The 23,648-nt window shown below is 32.1% G+C and overlaps 1 protein-coding gene across 2 annotated transcripts in view; it reads right to left on the minus strand.

Moving 5' to 3' along the window:
- Syt7 (Synaptotagmin 7) overlaps positions 1 to 23,392 on the minus strand; it is a 259,700-nt gene extending 236,308 nt beyond the window's left edge. Inside the window, exons 1-2 of one of the 2 annotated variants that reach the window (XM_090118642.1) lie at positions 23,250 to 23,392; positions 8,156 to 8,257 (exon numbers count right to left, since the gene is read on the minus strand). In XM_090118642.1, the coding sequence (XP_089974768.1) occupies positions 8,156 to 8,257; positions 23,250 to 23,392 (245 nt within the window). Of the gene's footprint in view, positions 1 to 8,155; positions 8,258 to 13,081; positions 13,123 to 23,249 lie in introns of those variants that run through there. The other variant, XM_090118644.1, reaches the window with a different exon arrangement.
- Positions 23,393 to 23,648: the final 256 nt, after the last annotated feature.

Genomic DNA, 23,648 nt, shown 5'->3' on the forward strand with positions numbered 1-23,648 from the left:
AGAAGTATTATGGTCTGTACTATAACATAAAAATTTTTAATTGGATCGGTTTTTAATTTTTGTACACAGAAGTCGTATTTATTAGTCTGATCTAGGACGTAAGCTACTTTTGATCTAGGTATTACACGATATAAATCTCCGACTGAATAATCGCATTCCATTACCACTGCTAAAAAATGTGTCTACTGAAGAAACATTTTTTCTATTGCCTCTGTGTTAATAATATTATGTTTTTTTTCCTTTAGGAGGTGCCTGTGTGATATTTACAACAGTTGGAAAAAGCTGGAAGGTGACGAAAAAGAAAAAAAATACTAAATAATGCTGTATGTACCTATATACAATAGCCAATTTAGAATAAGATTTTATGTATAAATTCAAATAACATGTTGTAAATGCAGCTACTTTAAATAAATAATAATAAAAATAAATATTAATGTGTATTTTATTGCTTCGCCCAATGTGACTAGAAAGTGTTGTGTGACATTTTCGGGAATATTATTTTAAATATTTATTATTATTTAAATTTATTTGCCAACAGTACGAAACATAAAGCCAAGTTTTGAATTTACGCCTCACGTGAGACGCGCCTTTGTTTCAGGCCACAGACTATACAATATGCGTTTGCAGAAACAGAGTAAATAATAGTTTTGATCCAGTTTCTGTTTCGTACTGCCTTTTCAGTATAATCAGCCTACCGAAATGTAAAAGTATTGTGTTAAATGGTTTTCGTGTTATTGTGATACACACATATTAAAATCAAAGGTGTGTAGAGACAAACTTGGACATAAATTTTAAAGGCTTTACATTTAAATTCTGTTTTAGCTAAGTCTTGTTTCTGTTTAGTTTTTGTCTTAGTGGTTAAGCTATTTATAAATAGAAAGTAGATCTTAGCTCTATTTTGACGGAGCTCAAGTGAAATTTCAAACCAGCCCTTATATTACGAGATAATTCGTTTAGAGAACTTATCGGTAGCCCATCATTTAGCTAACTGCTCCAAATGTTGCTTAATCCATCATTAACAGGTCATCTGCTTATTATAATGGTCATCGCATAACTACAATATTTTGACCACGCCTTATATTTTAAACGTTTACAAACAATCTGTTAACGTTTGTGGTAACCCATCAACATCTACACCGTGACAAACGTCACTTAACCAGCTGATCATTCACACATCACTGGTTGCAACAACCCACGGTAGCACATCATCGATTTGCTAAAATCATCATATTATACCAATCAACATAATAGTAATTACTTTAGCCGTTCATTTCAGTTATCTGATAACCCATCAATAACCTGACCGCACTGCACGTTACTTAACCTGCTAATCCTACAGGCTACAAATTCCACACCACACCACATCATATTGTGGTTAAGCCTTCAATCATACGGCATCAACTAATCTATGCGGTAACCCATCAATATCCACACCGCGATGAACGTCACTTAACCAGCTGACCATTTACAGATTACTGGTTGCAACCAGCCACAGAAGCACAACATCGATTTGCTAAAAGCATCATAGTAAAGCAACTCGAGACGAGCTGGAGGCGTCCATTTGCAGTGTGTCATGGCTGACGTTTAACTAAGATATATTACCTAATATTTGGGACACACTGCTTGTAGGAATAATTCGTTTTTTTTCCTAATAATTGTAATTTACGATATGTATATCATTCATAGTTTAAAAATCAGTCTATATTATAGCTGTACCACGCAGCTACAATAGCTTCTTAAAAAGAGTATAATTTTAAGCTTCTCCGACACTTTTCATTACAGCTTCTTTCCTATTTGTCGAAGTGTGAAGGTACATATATTATAATTTAAAGCCTTTCTCAATAAATTGACTATCCAACACGAAAATAATATTTAAATTGGAACCAATAGTTCCCGAGATTAACGCAACCAAACAAACGTACAACTGTACAATATTAATATCGATTATGAGATAGTTAATCTTTTGTAAACGTTTCAAAATCTCAGAAAGAACATTGATCGAGCTCAAATGTTGACACGATTTACTTACCCTCTTCAAAGATAATATTGTTTTTATCAATTTTTCCTCATTTCTCATCGATGCTACCATAATATGTCATAGTGAAGTGACCAGACAACTTGTAATACATAAATTTGTATGTAAATCTACAATATAAGCATTATTATGACGTGCTAAAAAAAGTAAAAATTGTTGACATTATAGTAGTAGTGATCTCTTCTGCAACTAAAGCCAAAGTTGAGCTTTTCATGACATTTAAGTGAAAAATTACAAACATTTTCAAGAATAGGCGAATTAAGAAGAGGGTTTGAATACCGCTTCATGATCGTAATATTATTTACTACTAGCTTTCCGCCCGCGGCTTCGTCCGCTTTGTCTAAAACTTATTAAATTATATATGAAAACCTTCCTCTTGAATCACTCTATCTATTAAAAAAAACTGAATCAAAATCCGTTGTGTAGTTTTAAAGATTGAAGCATACAAAGGGACATAGGGACAGAGAAAGCTACTTTGTTTTATACTATGTAGTGACTATACTTGTGTTACGACTAAACCACAGCACGGATTTTAGGATTGAAATTTGGAATGAAGAAAGGCTATCAAAGTTCATACTTACGGTCGGAAATAGCGAATGAACGTCTTTTTGATTTTATTATACAAAAATTAGAAATACATTTGCTAAAATGGAATAATTCAATTAAAATAGTTAAATAAATTGTTCGGAACCGTGTGTACGTTATCAAAGCGAAATCGCAGATTCCTAAACGAAAATCTGATTTAAGTTCGTGGTTATTCTAGTGACGGATTACTGTTTTGAAGCTATGATTACATTGTGGATTACATTATTAGCTTTTGTTTGTCAAAATATTGTTTTCCAAATAATAAGTTGTTGAGCTTTTTCTACAACATTTCAAGGTTTAGATAACTACTGAGACTGAGGACAGCTTTAAGAATTGAAACGTAAAAATATAATGTAGGGATTTACAATTTATGCGAAAGTTTGTAAAAAATTTGTGAAAAATAAATAATTTTTAAATTTGAATTTATTGGATATGCATTTATGTTGCAGTATTTGTATTAGGTATATTGTTCTTTCGTTCTCAAATAATACAGGAAGAGATTATTAATCTAAATTATGCTATAAAATACATTGGTCTACTCAAACTGATAAGAACATAAATTATTATTCTAATTAGCCCCATATGTTCCCTAGGGTTTAAAAGTGTGTGAAGTCCCATGTCCCCTCGTGGAGTAAGGGGCAGATGCATTATACATCTGTTTCACTGATCGATTTTCTTCAGGGACAAGTAGGTGATCAGCCTTCTGTGTCCTGCCAGACCGAGACATTTTTTTTTCTTCGTCTCCACCGGGAATCGAACCCAGGACCCCTCGGTGCTACGCTCACGCGTCAACCTCTTACCAAGGAGGCGGTCAAATTTTCTCTTAAGATTACTTTAAATATAATAATACTAGAGGTCCACCCCGGCTTCGCCCGTGGTACATATTTCGCAATAAAAGGTAGCCTATGTCCTTTCTCGGGTATCAAAATATCTCCATACCAAATTTCATGCAAATTGGTTCAGTAGTTTAGGCATGATTGAGTAACAGACAGACAGACAGAGTTACTTTCGCATTTATAATATTAGTATGGATAGATTGCTATTTTTCCTAACAATAGCTAGATTCCCCACTCATGTTACATTTGGTTCGACATTTTCTACTTCGATAACACTGAGATCAAGAATTGCGCTTGTTATTATACGAAATGAAAATCTATTTACTGTAAGAATTATGTTTGGTACAAGGCATAAGATAAAGCGAAGGTCCTTAAATTAAACAAACTTCTGTTTTTAAACTCAAACTCGCGTTCATGTTTTTATAATATAAGCTGTTATATGTGTCTATGGACGAACCTTTTAAGTAAAAAATCAATAATCTCTATACCTATATAAAAATAAAAATGAATCCCTATTTCTCTAGGTCACGACTCACGGAATCACGCGTGAACGGGTGCACCGATTTCGATAATTCTTTTTTATAATATTCCTTGAAGTACCTACGAGGATGGTTCTTATGGAAAGAAAACATAAACATGTACCACGGGCGAAGCCGGGGCGGACCGCTAGTTCTGAATATATATGTATGAAAAATCTTAAACTAAGCGTGAAAAAGGCAGTCTGTGCTATATACGATTGTTAATGAATATCTATGGCTTGTGTTTATGTCGAAAAGACTTTTGACACACTTTTGATCTACGCAACTTTGACTTCAACGCACACGCGAGTTTAAAAACACACACACACACAAAGACAAGTTTTCACATATATAAATCTATAATATAAAAATGAATCCCAAAATGTGTTGGTAAGCGCATAACTTGAGAACGGCTGAACCGATTTCGATAATTCTTTTTTTATTATATTCCTTGAAGTACGAGGATGGTTCTTATGTAGAGAAAACGTAAATATGTATCACGGGCGAAGCCGGGGCGGACTGCTAGTCTATAATATAAAAATGAATCCCAAAATGTGTTGGTAAGCGCATAACTCGAGAACGGCTGAACCGATTTCGATAATTCTTTTTTTATTATATTCCTTGAAGTACGAGGATGGTTCTTATGTAGAGAAAACGTAAATATGTATCACGGGCGAAGCCGGGGCGGACTGCTAGTCTATAATATAAAAATGAATCCCAAAATGTGTTGGTAAGCGCCATGTAAGCGCATAACTTGAGAACGGCTGAACCGATTTCGATAATTCTTTTTTTATTATATTCCTTGAAGTACGAGGATGGTTCTTATGTAGAGAAAACGTAAATATGTATCACGGGCGAAGCCGGGGCGGACCGCTAGTTATTAAATAAATATTTCAAAATAGAGTTATTCAGATGTTCCTTTCAATTCCAAATTATATAATAATAACTAATTAACCCTTACCTTCTGTCCCATTTGTGCAGATATCAAATTAATTTTCATACCTACGCTAAAAGTAAGTACTTACCTATACAGGGTGTCCCACTGTTGGTATACTAAGCTCAAAGGAGGTTATAGTTTTGCATACGCTGAGTACGTAAAAAATACTTAAAAAATTCCAGACGCATTTTTTTTTCAAATAGATGAAATCTTAAAACTCTATGTGTACACCCATAACAAGCAACCCGCCCAGCTTTGCCACCAGCACGTGGGCTATCGTTTAAGATTATGTTTTCATAGACAAAATACTCACATTAGAGAAGCGTTATATGCCGGCTGCGCGAAGCCAGAGAAGAAAACATGGATTTTCAGGAAAAATTTAGCAAAAATTTTTTGACGTAATTTTGTTGTTTAAGTATTTTTTTCATGATCAGTGTATGCAAACCTATAAGTCCCTTCGCGCTTAGTATACCAATAGTGTGACACCCTGTATATTAAATTATTTTTTTACACGAACAGCTAAAAGTACATAACTTGACATGTAAATAAAGTACAAATGGAATGGAAACTCGACGACAGATAATATCCTGTGCGATTGTCGGATTTGCGGACGCATCCCGGAAAAAATTCCGTCTCAGTATTGAGGTGAACCAATATTCATATTATTATGGACTAGTTCACCCACGCAACTTTGTCTGTTCTATGAATATATTTTTTTCCATTGTTGTAACATTGTCCACTGATCGAAGATGAATTGATTGATTATGAATTGATTACGCAACATAAAAATATTTATTCAATTCGAAACAGCACTCCCTGAGATAAGCTCATTTAATCACAAATTTTATAGAGATAAAAATGTGAAATAATAAGCAAAAAAGAGAGATATTTTTCTTAGGAATCTACTTAACTGCTCGCAAATGATTTAGCTGCAAAGCTGACGGAGTTTTATATAAACTTACTTGTCTTTTTTTTTCAAATAACTAGATATTACAAGCAACTAAGCAAGCAAAAGAAGCATCCGTATTGTTAAAATTAATTTAATAAGAAAAAAACACAAAATAAAAATGGAGCAGTGGGATCTTGGCAATAATAATTGGGCTATTATAATATCAAGTTTTCAGCTAGTATTAATAATTATCAATTATTATAAGCGGTTGAAACATGTTATAAAGCCACGAATAAAAAAATAAAAACTAGGTAACGTAACGGCACCAGTCTTGTACAGATTAAGGAAAAAATTGAAGTTTTTTGCAAATTTCTCGTAGGTTTTTTAACTTTATTGGATATTGTTTAGTTATACCTTTAGTTCAATGTTAGTTTAACGTAACCAATGTTAGAAAAAAGATTACAATGCATAAATAAAGAAGTTATTTATAAATTAAAAAACCACTTTTTTGCACCAGTGTTGGACAGTGAAAAATCTAATGATGGACACCCAGTTTTGGACAACATCCAGTTATGAACACCCATTTATGGACTGTACCTAATGTTGTTTCTCCAGTTATTTTCACTTGGAGAAGACTTATAGTTAGCAATAGAATCTTGAAAATGATGATTGGAATACAATAAATCGGGGATGCATTTATGAAAAATAGTACTTAATAATTATTTTGCATACTTATAATATTTAAAACAGTCTTAATTTCCATTTTCTAGGCAAAAATTGGACAAATGCATCGTTACATACGAGTTATGTCCGTTAAGAAACACCAATATTGTTTTTTTTCTCAATAAGTCAGGGATGAAAAATATAACTAAAAAGTACTGCTATTCCATCCATTTTGGGAATTCTTCTTCTTCGTTATATCACTCTAGTCAGAGCGAACGTGGTCAACATGAGGTTTGGGGGGTAGATGTTACCCGCTTCACGATGTTCCACCATATCTCTCTGTTTCCTGGCATTCCGCTACACTCGTGAAGTGAATCGCCAGTCTGAATCCGCCAGCAGCCTTAATCTGATCGTTCCATCGATATGGGTTCCAAATTGTAGCACCCTCGTGCTTCAATGGATTCCAAATTGTAGCACGAGACAAAAAGCTTTTTTTAAACTGTTGTCAAGATGGTGTGGATGAAATTTAAGCGTGTATGCTATATGGTGGTGGAATTTAGCAGCAGACAGCGATCCAAACAGTTCATCAGAGAACTCTCTATGATAGATGCGTTACAATACGCATAAGTGTGCGACTTCTCTACGCAGTGATAGAGAATGAAGCCGAGAACGAGTCGCACAGCACATAATGACCCATTTTTCTAAAATATATTCTTCATGTTTAGATAGATATTATGTTGTTGGACCCATTAGCTTAATTTTAACAAAAAATATCAATGTCCATTATAGGAACCAAAGCAAATCCAGTCATGAACAATTGTTGTACAATATTGGAACCCTTTGTTTGAAATGGTCGTGATAGGTATATTATTAATCAGAAAGAAAAGACAATACAGAGAAGCGCATGTAAATAATAACTTTAAAAAAAGTTTATTTTCGACATATGTCCATAAATGGATATATCCATAGAATTAAATCCAGTTATGGACACTTAAGAATTTTATTTAAACAACATAACCTATCATGATACTAAATCGTGTAATATTTCGTGCACTTAACTACTATAAATAAAAGTAATATCAAATTTTGCTGACATTTATACAAAAATTCTTATAACCAAAATTGTGTCCTCACTTCCTTAAGGATTTCCTTAGTAAAAACGGATTTCTTCGAAACGAGTCGCAGCAACTAAACATAACGTTCTGCCTTCTTCAAACATTTTGGCCGAATAAGATGAAGTGTCGTATTCTGATAGCTTATGAACCAAACTTTTATTTTAAGTATTGCCAAATTATATAACGTTAATTTTGATCTTAATATTTAAATTTAATATTTATTTTGTCCATTACTGGATGCTTGTCCACGACTGGTGCCGTTACCTTAGGTAGGTAGGTGAATTTACTCTTATAAACGACATTCCAAGGAAACTTAATTTCTCTTTATAGAATTTTAGCGGTGCTTATAAATGATTATAAATGAAAGGAAAACGAAAAAAAACAACAGAATAAAAAATAAAAATAATTTATTCGATATTTTAAGTAAGCGCCATCTACAATTGCAGAAAGGAAACACTCAAATGACATTTATTCAATTGTAGTTTGCATAAGTGTTCATAGATGTCACTATAATAAAAAATGTTCAAAATATTTTTTACAGGAGATTTCTTTATTTTCTCTATTATTTATTACTTACCCTAAAGTCTTCGTACTTATCAATGGAGTCTTCAAATTTAAGAATCCGTTGAGCCTACTCATGTTCTTCTGTCGACCACCATCCGTGGTTGTTGAATCGGCTCTATAAATAAATAAAAAAAAACAATTATTATTATATAAAAATAACTAGCTTCCCGCTCTACCCACAATTCAAATTCGAACCATCAAAGTGGAGACGTCATATTCAACGAATCAAAAATAATTTAAAACCGCTCAATCATTCTCAAAATAAAAATGGTATATAAACTAAAACGAAATATTCTTTTATTACGCTAAAATTAACCAAATTTCTTGTGTAATTACAAGTAATTATATCACAAATCCGAAGCATAAAATCATATAGTATGCAGCATTCTAATAAATTTAAAACACTGCCATCTAGCGGTGTCATTATAATTCACGTAGCTCCACGCACTTGCATACATTCCAACATTACACAGTTACGCAAAATGCAAACTAGATGTCGCTTTATTCAAAACTGACTTTTATTTAAAAAAAATCCGAAATAATGGAAAAATGCAACAAAAAATGTACTACGATACGACAAATAATTATCATAGCATCAATTATTAATTATCATCATCATCAATTTATGTTAATAAGTAATCGCTTGAAACATATTAATAGATATTATGATAAATGGTAAATTCGTAGATAACGAAAAAATGAATGAAAGAGCTTTTTATGCGTAGAGCTAGAAGCGTCGGTAACAAAAAAATACCTAGGTACGGGAAATATACGGGATTTTCTTGGAAAACGCGAGCGAAGCTGCGGGCAGTAATCTAGTCTAAAAATAAATAAGTACCTACCTTTGTGAAAAAATGTATTTTAGCGAAATCGAAAAAGGACTATATTTTCAGGAATGCAACTAATATGTACTTATTTACATAACATATTATTATAGCTGCAACTTGCAAGGATCGTACAATGCTCAAAATTCCATTTTCCAACTAACAACTCTCAACCGAGTTCGTCTGCAATCTGCATGTATTGTGATGGAACTCATATTCAGAAAATCTACAATTGTAATACCACAGAAATCAGAACATAATCTAATACTTTGTAAAATGGAAACGATATATGAAGAATCGCGAGAATATGTAGAGTTAAAACTATAAATACAATAATAAGTATCGTATTATATTACTAGCTGTGCCCCGCGGTTTCACCCGCATTGCTCAGCTCCTGTTGGTCTTAGCGTGATGATATAATATAGCCTATAGCCTTCCTCGATTAATGGGCTATCTAACACTAAAAGAATTTTTCAAATTATTGAACCAGTAGTTCCTGAGATTAGCGCGTTAACAAACAAATAAACAAACTGTTCAGCTTTATAATATTAGTATAGATTATGTGTTGTAATAGGCTCTAGTCTCTACTACATACTATCATCATTATCATCACTAATTCAAAACCTTCTAAAAAGAATATTATCCATACTAATATTATAAATGGGAAAGTAACTCTGTCTGTCTGTTTGTTACTCAATCACGCCTAAACTACTGAACCAATTTGCATGAAATTTGGTATGGAGATATTTTGATACCCGAGAAAGGACATAGGCTACCTTTTATTGCGAAATATGTACCACGGGCGAAGCCGGGGCGGACCTCTAGTAGTTAATAAGCTGGACATAATGCGTTTGACAGAAATACATTTTCTTTAATTTACCAGCATCCCACTTTTATATTATCTTTTAGACATCATAATTATTATTTTGACTTATAAGAAATTATACTCCCACCATTTTTAGTATTTTATTCTTATTTTATAAAACAAGAAAACTAGAAGAAAATAAAATGGTTAACATTATTTTCTTTGTATTGTTTTGTATTATTTTATAAGAGTCAAATAAGTGCTTCTTTCTTTCTCTTGGCCGATTTTCAGGTGTCTAAAGAGGTTTGACTTCACGCCAACACGCCATTCCTAACTAATATTATAAATGCGAAAGTTTGAATGTATGTTACTGGATTACGCTAGAACTACTCACTCTATAATATTATGATTATGATGAAATGGGGGTTGTAGATTTATTAATAGGTACGTTATAATTTGACATTTTATAAGATAAAGATTTAAGAGTTATGTAGAGTTAGTTCTTGAAGTAGGTAATTAAAAAAATAGTTCAACATCTATAATATAATAAAAATGAATCGTCCAAAGTGCCAACCGTAAAACTGAATGACTAGGTACCAATTCGGCTATTTTGTAAACGTTTTTGTTAAGCCACAGTTCTTATGGAGAGAAAACACGAAAAAGAGCACGAGGTATTAATTAATATATAGCTAAGTATATGTTTTACATGTATATCATTCCGGGATAAAATTATTTTCTATAATATGATGATGAAACCCGTCTCAAGGTCCGTAGGTACTAGGTTTGAAAGGATCTTCTTCCGAATTTGTACCTCTGTGAAGGTATTCCTTTACTTTACTTTACTCTTTACTCCTGTGGCGCTGAAACCCCGAAGTGGGTCTTGGCCTCCGAGACGAGAACTCTCCACCTTGCCCGGTCCTGAGCGGTCTCTTGCCAATTGTCACTGGCTTGAAGCGCACTCAGGTCCCTTACACAAACATATTTTATGATATTTTTAATTAGTCGGATTCAATTAACTCAAAATTTCCACATTCGAAAAAAGTACGATTAGAAAGCTACATCTTTACCAAAGTAACATAGGCTATAAGTAGGTATAGGTTCATTTTACAAGCCATTTTTCATTATATTACCTACCATTCATAAATATATGCAATATGCAATTTTAATTCCCCACTTCACTATAATTTCAATTTCAAAAAAAGTATTTACATAAATTACTTGCATTTTACAAACATCATAACCCAAAGAAATAATTCAATGCATCACGCAATCAGATTTTTGACCTCTGACCCAATAAAATAAACGTTTTAGATTATCTGGTAATTTCATGGTATTTTAACCTTTATGCAAATAAATTGGACGTTTACACGAAAACACTGATAATAAAGGGAGTTTTAGATAGATATATTATTTTACTTTACTAGCTGTATCCCGCGGTTTTACCCGCATTTCTCCGCTCTTTTTTTATTGTATGATAGGGAAGCGCTTGACCACAATCTCGCCTGATGGTAAGCTGATGGAGCGCGCTTCCCTAAAAGGTACCTGTTCAGTCTTTTCTTGAAGACCTCCATATTGTACTGTAAAGGTCTTAGCGTGATGATAATCCATACTAATATTATAAATGCGAAAGTAACTCTGTCTGTCTGTCTGTTACTCAATCACGCCTGAACTACTGAACCAATTTGCATGAAATTTGGTATAGATATATTTTGATACCCGAGAAAGGACATAGGATAGGTTTTATCCCGGAAATCCTACGGGAACGGGTTTTTCTCTGAAAACGCGGGCGAAGCCGCGGGCGGAAAGCTAGTATTATATAAAGCTTATAACCTTCCTCGATAAAAAGGCTTAGATAGAAAATTGAAATAATTTTCAAATCGGACCCGTGGTTACTGAAATTAGCGCGTTCTAGCGCAAACAAACAAACTTTTCAAATTCATAATCTGTCTATATAAATTAATATTATAAACTGAAGAGTTTGTTTGGTTGTTTGAACGTTCTAATGTCAGGAAGTACTGATCCGATTTGAAAAATTATTTCATTGATTGATAGCCCATTTATCGAGGAAGGCTATATAATATCATCACGCTAAGACCAACAGGAGCGGAGCAATGCACCGCTATAAGTTTCAGATAAACGTGATTCTTTATTGATTTCATTTTCTACTTAATAGTAGAATTGTTTTCTTCCAGTAGGTAATTATTTCAGGCATCGATACTATTAAAAATTAATATCTTTGGCATAGTAAAGATAATTAATATAATATTTTTGTTATTAATCTTTTTCTTATCTCATTATACGTGGAATTTTGAACTGAAACTTATTTAGGCACGTTGAGAGTAAAATTTCAAAATCGCATCATGGCAATGCCGTCACGTCATGGAGTAAGGCGATGATTATGGCGTCTTTGAATGAAAGAAGTTTCACTTCTGACACGTGTGCACAGACACGCTCTTATTTGTTGTTTTCGTTGTCTGTGTATCTTTATAATAAGTTCTTAATCTTACTTCTATCAAAAACATACGAAATCTTGTAAGATGGATTAAACTTCATGCAAAAACAGCTTATCAGAATTAGATCAATTTTGATAAAGATGTAGAGATAGATTACAGTCAAAATATTTGCTACTTTTTGGTCACGTAAGTAAAGACGCACGTTGATACTAGTTTTGCAAATGGCTTTCTTTATTCTTTGTTGTTTCTAGGTTTCATAAATATTGGAGTATATTGTGTATTATCACTACATAGTATAAAACAAAGTCGCTTTCTCTGTCCCTGTGTCCCTTTGTATGCTTAAATCTTTAAAACTACGCAACAGATTTTGATGCAGTTTTTTTAATAGATAGAGTGATTCAAGAGGAAGGTTTTAGTACATATATAATTTATTTATTAGGTTTTGGACAAAGCGGACGAAGCCGCGGGCGGTAAGCTAGTTAAACATAAAATATTAAATGAGGAATGTACTGTATAATTACGTTTTATTATGTTCATTTGTTAATTTACTACGATGCGGCAGAAAATTAACGGCTATTTCTTATGCTAAAAGATTATTCAAATATGAAGCTAAATTATTATGTATAACGAACAAGACATGTTTACTTAATTTATAAAATGTACCTACCTATACCTACGCATATTCAGTATTGGAACTCGACAATCTAATAACATTTGAACCACGGCATAAGCTCAATATAAAATTTAATAGGTTTACCTTTATCAAATAGAAATACCGGCTGAACAAAACCTTAACAATAACAAACAAAGAAAAAGGATATCCTACATTATAATCTACTCTACTTTATTATATTTACCTTTTTAAACTCATATTCCGACTTTGCATCCACGAACTCATAAAAATGTCACAATAAACCTCTTTGGTGCACCAACTTTTTATTTACATTGCACCAGTCGAATACTGCGCCAAAATTCAAAATTAGAACGCGAATTTCCCGCGCAAATTAAACTTCTGGAATTCTAACACGTTCGGAAATTTAACATCTATTTCAAACAATGCTTGAATAAATGTATGGTTGGATCGAAAAGCAACTTTGATCCACCAATTTCGTGAATAGACTGAGTTGCCGGTTTAAGAATTCCCATCCACATCCCATGTGTATAACGTAAATACGACCTTATTTCTATAGCAATAGAATCCATTTTAGCATAGCAGCTGATAACCAAATCAACCCTTAAAACCAGGCCATGCAAATTGCTACTTTACGCCTCAGTTATACGGGTCATTATACATTGCAATAGCATCGCGATGCAGAACAAATGGAAAGTGTTTTCCTCTAGGCGCCGCTGTAAGCCACTCCATTGAATAAATCTCTTGTTACAAGAAGAAAATATTGTGTTGTATAATAATTTTGAGGCAGAATTTAAGTACTGATGTGATTAAGACGAATTTACATAGCTTTCAAAATTGTACCTTCGCTAAAGGAAATAGAGTTCGAATTTTTTTGCATTTTCAAGTTGCTGTTTTGATTCAATTTGTTTGTGGTATTTCAGTAAATGTTTTCAATTGTATTCGTTTGGTATGTGCAATTTGTAATAAAATTAATTAGTTGTATACATATCAAATTCTCTTATTATAAAATGATCAAATTTTTGCATGATTGAACCAGTCTGTTTTCGTTTCGGGAAAGTATAGTTTTTCTTTGAAGAATTGGTTTAGTTTATACAAATGTGACATTTTATATAATTTTTACAGGACGAGTAATTATTGGAAAGTCGATTGATTTCAAGATTTTCTCCCACTCAAACTCAAACATTTATTTATTCAATTAAACTTCTTCTAGAAACACTTTTGAAACGTCATTACGTTTATATTTTAAACATATTACCATCAACTAAGAATATCTCAAGTATATTGAGCTTGTAATTAAACTAACAGATAAAAAATACAAAGAATTACGGATCAAATAGCAACATTTTAGGAATGACTTCCAATTAGCATTACTTTTATCAACTTGAATTCTTCATGAATAACGTTAATCATAAAATCAACGAATTTGGCACAAAACACGTCCAATTTCCGACTCTAACTGGTACAACTAAAAAGAGCAATACGGAACAGACCCGCCAAATTAGCTTTATTTGTGTAGATGGCACTTATGTATCGAAATCTAACGTGTCCGTGTTGCGGTCAAATATCGACTCTATTCTCTTTAAATACGGTCGAATTTTCTGTAAACATATTTCAGTCCAATTTGCAACGTGATGGTCGAACCGTTTAGCTTTATTTGACGTTTTATGTGAAGAGCATTATCTGTCATTATGTCAATATTAGGAACCCTAATGTCATTATTGAAACTAATTATGCCAGGGGACTATTTGAGGGTACAATGCGGAATATAACGAGATTATGTGTTAATAAATTCGGGAGACATGTGGAACTTTATTATAATACAAAAGATAAGAATCTTTTTTCCTATGTTTTAACGGAGAATGTGTGAGTGTTGCCAAATTTTTGGCGGAGTTTTGTACGTGAAATATTACAGAAAATAAAATTATGAACAAGACTAGTTGATAACGTGGCATTGCACGCATCCATCTAGTACACTGTACAACTAATAATAATTAATAACGCCTCATATTATATAATTATTTATTATGTATTCACATTTATCAGATTTCACACAAAATGTTTTTTTGTTTCTCGCTCCTTCACGCAAAAACTGCTGAACCGATTTTCATTAAGTTTGGCATGCACAATGCACATAGAGGGAAACTTGGATTAACACTAATAAGGATTTTTATCCCGGAAATCCCACGGGAATGGGTCCTGCGGTCGAAAGGCAATATATGCAAACTCTCAAACATGTTTAGGTATTGTTTACAATTTCAACTCTTTCATGCTAGAAACTAAAAACGTAAATAGATTGATGACGAAATTTTCTCTTCATCCCAACAGAATATTATGTATGTAGGTACGTAATATATAACGATATTATTGTACTGAAATATAGTTTTCCGATCACGTCGTTACCTTTACCTGAATAAAATGCCAGTCTAGACACTAAATCTATCTCGATTTTAAGATATCTTCAGTTTTCAAGTTATCTACGATTATTCTGTTCACGTGTTTAGTACTTGGATTTAAAAAAGCCTATAGCATGCCGAAATGAAAATGAAAACGAAAACGACTCATGTTCATGAACACGAACATGAACATGAACACGAACATGAACACGAACATGAACATGAACATGAACATGAACATGAACATGAACATGAACATGAACATGAACATGAACATGAACATGAACATGAACATGAACATGAACATGAACATGAACATGAACATGAACATGAACATGAATTTTTTAATTGTCCAATAATAGGTAGGTACATTAGCTATCTGCTACTTGCGAGTGAAATTCACTGTCATATAGCTATTTCGGAAAGTAGGTATTCCATACAAACATACAAATTTTCCTATTAAGAGCGCATATTCTATTTAACGCAAGTCAAAAACTCCGCGATCTATTACGATAGATCGCGGCTTGCGCTATCCTTTTACTATGAACAGCATAGGTCCACAGGAGAGCGCCGAGCAACATGTCCTCTCTCTGGAAAGGCTCGCTGCCGACTGATTTTAATCGGGTCGCGCGCAGTGTTTTATAGTACTTTAAAAAAATTTGTAGAAAAATAATAGAGGTACCTTAGTTGATTTTTTAAATTTTATCTTATAAGTAAGACATTCTTTTATTGCAATATGTATAAATTATATTCAATAAAGTCAAATATCTTGGTGAAAATAATCATTTTGTCGACTATAATTTCTAAAAAAATTCACATTGTTCGGATTTTAATTTCGTAAGTTAGGAGTCCAAAATAAAAAAATCTTTTAACTAACTATTTTAATAAGGATTTTTGCAGTTAGTTAAAAATAATTGTGTGTTAGATCTGTCAGCAATTTCAGATATTTTTAGCTTCGAAATTGACACTAAAAGTGAAATCAAGTAACCATCGGCTCAGTTATCTTGATGGTATTCAGAAATACTGTATTAATTGAAAAAAACTCTTAACTAACTACATAGACAATAAAATTTCCTAAAATTATTAGTAATTCATATGTTTGTAAGATAAGAGGTTGATGGACAATCTGGTTTGAAAAATCACATATTTGAGCCAAACAGCGCACGGACCGCGTATACACGGCCTTAAAACAGTTAATAAAACGAAGTGGTTAATTCAGAAGCTATATATAACTTTGATAATAATTGAATGATTTCATTCGAAAATAATATAAAACTGAGTTTGAAAGTTCTATTAAAATTATTCAGAACCCTTTAGCGGATAAAGTAAAAATAACTTTTCGACCTCAAGGGCAGCGTATTCATCCATTCAGGTCAATTTAGGTCAAAACCTTAACTTCTTAGATTTAGGGTCGTATACAAGAGCTGCTTCTGGTATTTACTTGGAAGGAAGATAATAATGTAAGTATAGTATTTATTTACGTAAATAAAATCCATCGAAAAATACTGTAACCAATTTACATTAAATACGTGGTTTTCTAAATCTTTAATCTATACTTCTATACTTAATATTATAAAGCTGAAGAGTTTGTTTGAACGCGCTAATCTCAAGAACTACTGGACCGATTTGAAAATTTTTTGTGATAAAAGTGTTAAAAGAACTTTATGACATATACTTATGTACATTCAAGGTATGTACTTCTTACATGATTACTATAATTGTATAAAATAATGTATATTATATGAAATTCTCGTGTCACTGTACTTTTAAACAAGCTCCTTCAAAACGGCTATACATATTTTTATGTTGTTTTTATGTGGATAGATAGTTTTCAGAAAAAATCATAAACAATTTTAGTACTCGTAAGTGATAAGGAGGTCGTAAACTGATTTTTATACACCTGAGTATCAGGGTACTTTTAGAAAAACGATTATTACCGTGATTGTTACAGTTCAGTTAAAAATCTATAAATTGTCTATCCCTACTAAATACAAGTAAAATTACAAATGTCTAGGTATTTCTTTAAAAATAAACTTTCTGTTTGCCACTGATTATCTCTGGAACAGTTCAACCGATAAACGCCAGCATAGATGTATGTAATTTTAATGTTAAAATTTTTTTTAATACAATTTTCGTCTACCTTCAGTCACAGCTTCAATTCGATTTAAAAATGTTAGAGATGTAACCGAAGTCACGGGAAAAACCTAGTATCACATTATTAGAACTGATTCACCTTGATATATCTAGCTTCTAACCTTACCGCAGAATCTTGAATATGTATGAGGTATTGGAGGCTGCATGAGCCATACTTGGCGTGTCTATTATTTCGGCTTCCTATGTCTATAATTATGCCTTGTGGTTCCATAATGCATATATTACATGATTTGAAAGCATTCAAATTGACAATATATCTATCTAATACTATCTGTTCACCCCGGCTTTGCCACGGTTATAGGCATGACGACAGTATCCATAAATGATCGTATTAGTGTTTTTAAGGGAAAATGTATAATAGATAAATTACATATAGTGACTTAGAAATCTTAAAAACATTAAGATTAATGAGATTATCAATAAAATAAAACATTGAAATACTGCAGTTGGCCATTTTGACTAAAACACGCGTGACGTCATGCTTAAGTAAACAACTCAAATCAGATGTTTTTTGTTGTTATGAATATGTTGAGAATACGCATTTTTATTTATTTTCTATTGTTTCACGTATGATTTATCGACTCAGAACATAAATATAATTGCGAATTCACGAATACATGGTTCGGGGTTCTCCGCGCCAACTTTATACGATCATTTCTTATTATTTTCTCGTTTAAAATAATTACTAACACATTTTTGAGCATTATTTTTATGTGGATTCACACTGCAATACTGCACACCACTTATAAACTTTGAAATTCGTTTCTATAAAACATATTAAATAAATATTTTTTTAATTTTCTTCGCAATGCGTACAAATAATTACGTATTTACCAAAATGTGACGTCACGCCTACGCCATGACACCTGCGAGCTGTTTTGGCACAGTTAATAAATATTTTTTGGAAAATGGCTTTTATCTTCGTTAAATTTAAGTATATTACCGAAATATAGGGTTTTTCTTGTATAGTAAACGTATACACACATTATGGAAGAGGATTTCAAAATCTTTCGTCATGCCTATTAAAATAGTAAATAAATCATGAGATTGGAGGCTGCATGAGCCATACTTGGCGCGTCTATTATTACGGCTTCCTACGTCTATTATTATGTCTTGTGGTTGCATATCATGATTTGAAAGCATTCAAATTGACAATATATTATCTAACATCTATCTAACTAGCTTATCGCCCGCGGCTTCGCCCGCTTTGTCTAAAACCTAATAAATGATATACTAAAACCTTCCTCTTGAATCACTCTATCTATTGAAAAAACCGCATCCAAATCCGTTGCAAAGTTTTAAATATTTAAGCATACAAAGGGACATAGGGACAGAGAAAGCGACTTTGTTTTATACTATGTAGTGATACTAGCTGTTCACCCCGGCTTTGCCACGGTTATTATTAAAATGGTAAATATATAAATATTTTAGGACATTTTTCACACACGGCACGATCTGATCCCATACTAAGCTTTTCGCTTGTGTTATGGAAACCAAATGGCTGATAAACGTACATATATATATATGTATAATTTTAAATCTATACTTACATAGATAATTATTACCCAGACACAGAGCAAACATCGATGATGATCACACATAATATATTTGCCCTGGGTGGGAATCGAAACCACGACCTCTGGCTTAGAAGCATACCAAACCTTACCAATCAATACATTTTTATAATTTTTGTCTGTCTGTGTCCGGCTGGACCGTTTCTGACGGAACTTTCAATGCTATGTAACAGTAAATAGCCGATATAAACAGTAGGTACTGTTTATATCGGCTATTTACTATTACCATGGACTAATACTTTAGATTCTATTAGTCCATGCTATTACATAGCATAAAGATTAAAAAAAAAGTAAAAGTTCTAAAAGTAGCCTATGTAGGTACATAGGCTACTTTTAGAATTCCACGCGGACGAAGTCGCGGGCACGGCTAGTTATTAATATTGTTTTATAAGATACCTACCTATTTAACATTTTCTTTAATAATTGGAAAATAGTATTATCACATAAACAAATCATATTTCTTATCGCGCCCAAAACAGCTATTTTCCGAGATTTTATTATTAGATAACCGATTTATGTAATAAGCCCGCCATTTATCATAAAACAATCGTACATTTCAAATTTAACTCTATACCAATGGAATAAGATTGAAATTAGCTTAGCAAAGGCTTTCGAACGACTGTCATAAAAGCGTTTGTGCTAAAATGAACTATAAGTTTGAGAAATAGAGTGTATTATATAAATTGATTTGTTGGTACTTACGACCTTTTGATGTTATATATTTGACAGTTACATAATTGCCAGATTTGTGATTTAAGATTGGATATTTGAAATTATTTGATTTATGGGTTTTCTTCTTTCTAATGTAATTGTTATACGAACCAATTTCGACTTTAATTAGTAATTATTAGAAGTTATAATGGCGAGACGAGGTTTTAGAATTTAATGTAACCTGTGTAATAATAATATTGAAATTGTAAAGTTTAAAGTAAATAAATGTCAATTCATAATATTTCGAAAGAACATAATATTATTTTGAAGTAAAACTTCTTTAGACGCGTTGAGAGTAAAATGTCACGTCAAGGTCGCGTCATGGGCCATGGCCCATGGCAATACTGGCAATACCGTCACGTCATGGACGCTTGCACGATATTCTCATATTATATTCTACGAATCATCAATTTTGTCTTTCATCATTAACTATACCTATCAAAATATAATATTGACCTAATACGAACATAAATAAAATAAACATCGTTATTCATAATCAATAAAATTAACTAAATAATCACTTAATAAAAATAGAATTCTCTCGAACTATTTCAAAAGGCACAGATTAAAAAACTTTCAAGCTGGCTGTTAAGAAACATTGACAGTTGATCCGGATTTCAAAATGGCGCGAACTGAATTATTTATCTTCTTTTAAAGTTTACTAGCGTTCGCTTTGAATTTTATCCGATTAAAGGCAGAGGTCGAAGAATTTAAGATTATATGTACAAACATTCTTACTATCTATGTACCTAGTAAAATGTTAAAAATCAATGAATTTCAGTTTTAGATTATGTAGAGATATTATTATTCTAGATATATTACTTATTTAACATAATATAGTATTACTATAGTATTTAAATGTCTTATGGAAGCTCTTATAAAATGGTAACTAGGTAAAGAGAAGTAAATATCGTTATAATATAGTTCGAAGTTCGAACGATTGAGTGAAATAAAATGATAAACGAAATGTATATTATTTTACAATTTAGCAAATCGAATTATCTCAATTCTAAATAATAATAATGAATCGCCTAATGTGTTGCTTAGCGTAAATCTCGACTCTCGAGAATGGCTTGACCTGCAATTAAGCTTTTTTAAACGTTTTTGTTAAGGCACAAGGAAGGTTCTTATGGAAACACGAAAAGGGACAATAGGGCAGTACAATGTCTACTAGGGCAGCTTGTAACATAATAATTATTATTTTAATATGGGATTGTGTTTAACAGTAGGGGCAAATATAGCACAGACTAATAATAATATACTACGTATCCATACTAATATTATAAATGCGAAAGTAACTCTGTCTGTCTGTCTGTTACTCAATCACGCCTAAACTACTGAACCAATTTGCATGAAATTTGGTATGGACATATTTTGATACCCGAAAAAAGGACATAGGACATAGGCTACCTTTTATTTCCAAATATGTACCACGGGCGAAGCCGGGGCGGACCACTAGTACAAAATATAGGTTAAACGTTAATGCATATTATGATGAAAATGATATTGCATATTTCCATAAGGTTTCCAAATATTCAAATAACCGTTTCAACTATTGATACTAATATTATAGAGAGAAATATATTAATTAAAAGTTTTTAATTGTGAGTTTCATATTACGTACTAATGAGACTATTAAAATTAAGTTAGGCTTAATAAATATCCACCATGAGAAAAAGTACCTACGACATAATTCATTTTTTAAATAAATCAAGAAGGCTTATAGGTACTATAACATACCAATTATTTTGGAAAAAAAATATATTTTTAGTAATTGCTATTACCATTATTCCTTTCTTCGTTTATAATTATTTCGTTGCCTGGAAGAGATCACTCTTAAGTGATAAGGCTGTGCTAGTCTAGTTATGAGTTTTAGTTTAAAGAAAGTATTTACCAGCACAGTAAATAGTAATGTGTAATAAATGAAATAAATAAATAAAATATATAATTATTCACAAAAACTTATACAAGAGAAACAGTTTGGAAAAAACATTTCGAAGTAAAATCAAACAAATATCGTTGTAACAAATTCAAAGTGGACAAGTTACTATGTTTATGACGTCATAAAACTGTTTTCGTCGCAAACTTATCTCTCGTGTTTTTACCGATTGTGCAAAAAAGGGTGCTGTTTGATAAACGTTATGGCCTGTGACTAAAACCCTAGAAAAATATTGACGAAAGCTGTAGCTTGTGATAAAAAATAAATAAAAGTAACCTTAATTGAAGTGAAACTTCTTTATCGGGGTTGGAAAAAAATTTAGTGTAACATTTTTTCGTTACGCGTGACGTTTTTCCGTTACGCGCTATCTTTTTCTTATCCCTACCACGCGTAATTCGACGTATTTCTGCAAAGTTGTATATAATATAGTAAATTATATATTGAAAAATAAGGTCATTTAAAGAGGTTTCACTTCTTACGTGTGTACACTAGTACACGCACACATGTGATCATAATCCTAGTATTTATTGACAACGACGTATTTTGTAAGCATAAATCGACGTATTTTGGATATAATTAATGACGGGTTCCGCGTATTCCATTTTTCCTGTTCCTTGTATTTCATGTTTGTTTAACTGTACCTACGGTTGAGAAATAAAGTTATAATTACTCCATTTAATGAAAAAGAGATATTACAAATTACAGTACTATTCCTCTTAACAATTTAACAACATTTTTATAAAACACTAGCGGTCCGCCCCGGCTTCGCACGTCGTACATATTTCGCAATAAAAGGTAGCCTATGTTCTTTCTCAGGGTCTAAAGATTATCTGTGCCAAATTACATCAAAATCGGTCCAGTAGTTTATGCGTGAAAACCATATACAATAAAAATACATTTTCACTAATTCAAATGTATTATTCTTCACGAAATGGCGCGCAAACGTCTAGATCTTTTGACAGATGTCACCGGTTAACCACAGACTAAAAATAATGTTGCCAGCAAAGATTTAATGGATAACAGATAACGAATTTAAATTCACGAGTCTAAAGAGATATAAAACAGACATGTTACTGAATACATTGTTTATTTAGCAATACTGAATTTTTTAAAGGCATATTTATTTTAATAAAACCCTTTGTAATGGATATGTATGTAACAACATTCTAACGAAACATAATTAAACCGGTGTATGACTTAAATATGAAAATAATATGTAAATAAAGGTTATTTCATTTAAAAGTAAAAGTTGTTAAACTCACTGAAATTTATAATAAAAAATATAACTTTTTATTCGGTTATATTATTGTACTAATATACTAGACTACTTATAATATTACCTAGCTTACTAGAGCTAACCAGCTTCGCATCAAAAAGCTTTAACATTTTGTTGAGAACATAACTTAGTAGTTTATTATATTTCATGTCCTTCATTATTATACAATCAACATTTAAAAATTAAAAACTTTTAACGTATTTGAAATTGATTATGCGCAATCTTAAATTTCCAAAATATAGAACTTACTTCACGCGAGCATAATGCATTTATTTCATAACATAATTAACTGATTTTGAGCGCTATTAATTATACGTTAAAGTCCATTTTCCAAAACCACTTACCGTATAGCACAGCTGGTGCCTTCCTCATCATCATCCCTCTTCCTCCGTCTACTCCGTATGTACAAATACGCGGCAATCGCAAACAATATGGCCGCCAGACCGAAACATAGTATCGATATCAATACTACGTCGCGAACTTTCATTGTGATCTGGAACAAGGAGGATTTGGTTTTAATTAAATATATATTGGAAAACATACAGAAACAAATACACGCGCGCAAACATAGAGACACACATCAAACACATGCGCGCGCATGCACATATTATATTAAAAGTAACGACGATTTTTTTTCAGTTTTTAAAAAGAGCTTCTTTTTATATTGTTTATTTTTATGTTTTCCTTATTTGAATAGTTTAATTCTAACCCCATTATGTCTAATTGTTTTAGTGTAAACAGGC

The sequence above is a fragment of the Colias eurytheme genome, chromosome 30, assembly GCF_061535395.1.
Source record: "Colias eurytheme isolate Ceu_HAF_F1 chromosome 30, ilColEury1 Martin Lab GWU primary, whole genome shotgun sequence".
Classification (NCBI taxonomy): domain Eukaryota; kingdom Metazoa; phylum Arthropoda; class Insecta; order Lepidoptera; family Pieridae; genus Colias; species Colias eurytheme.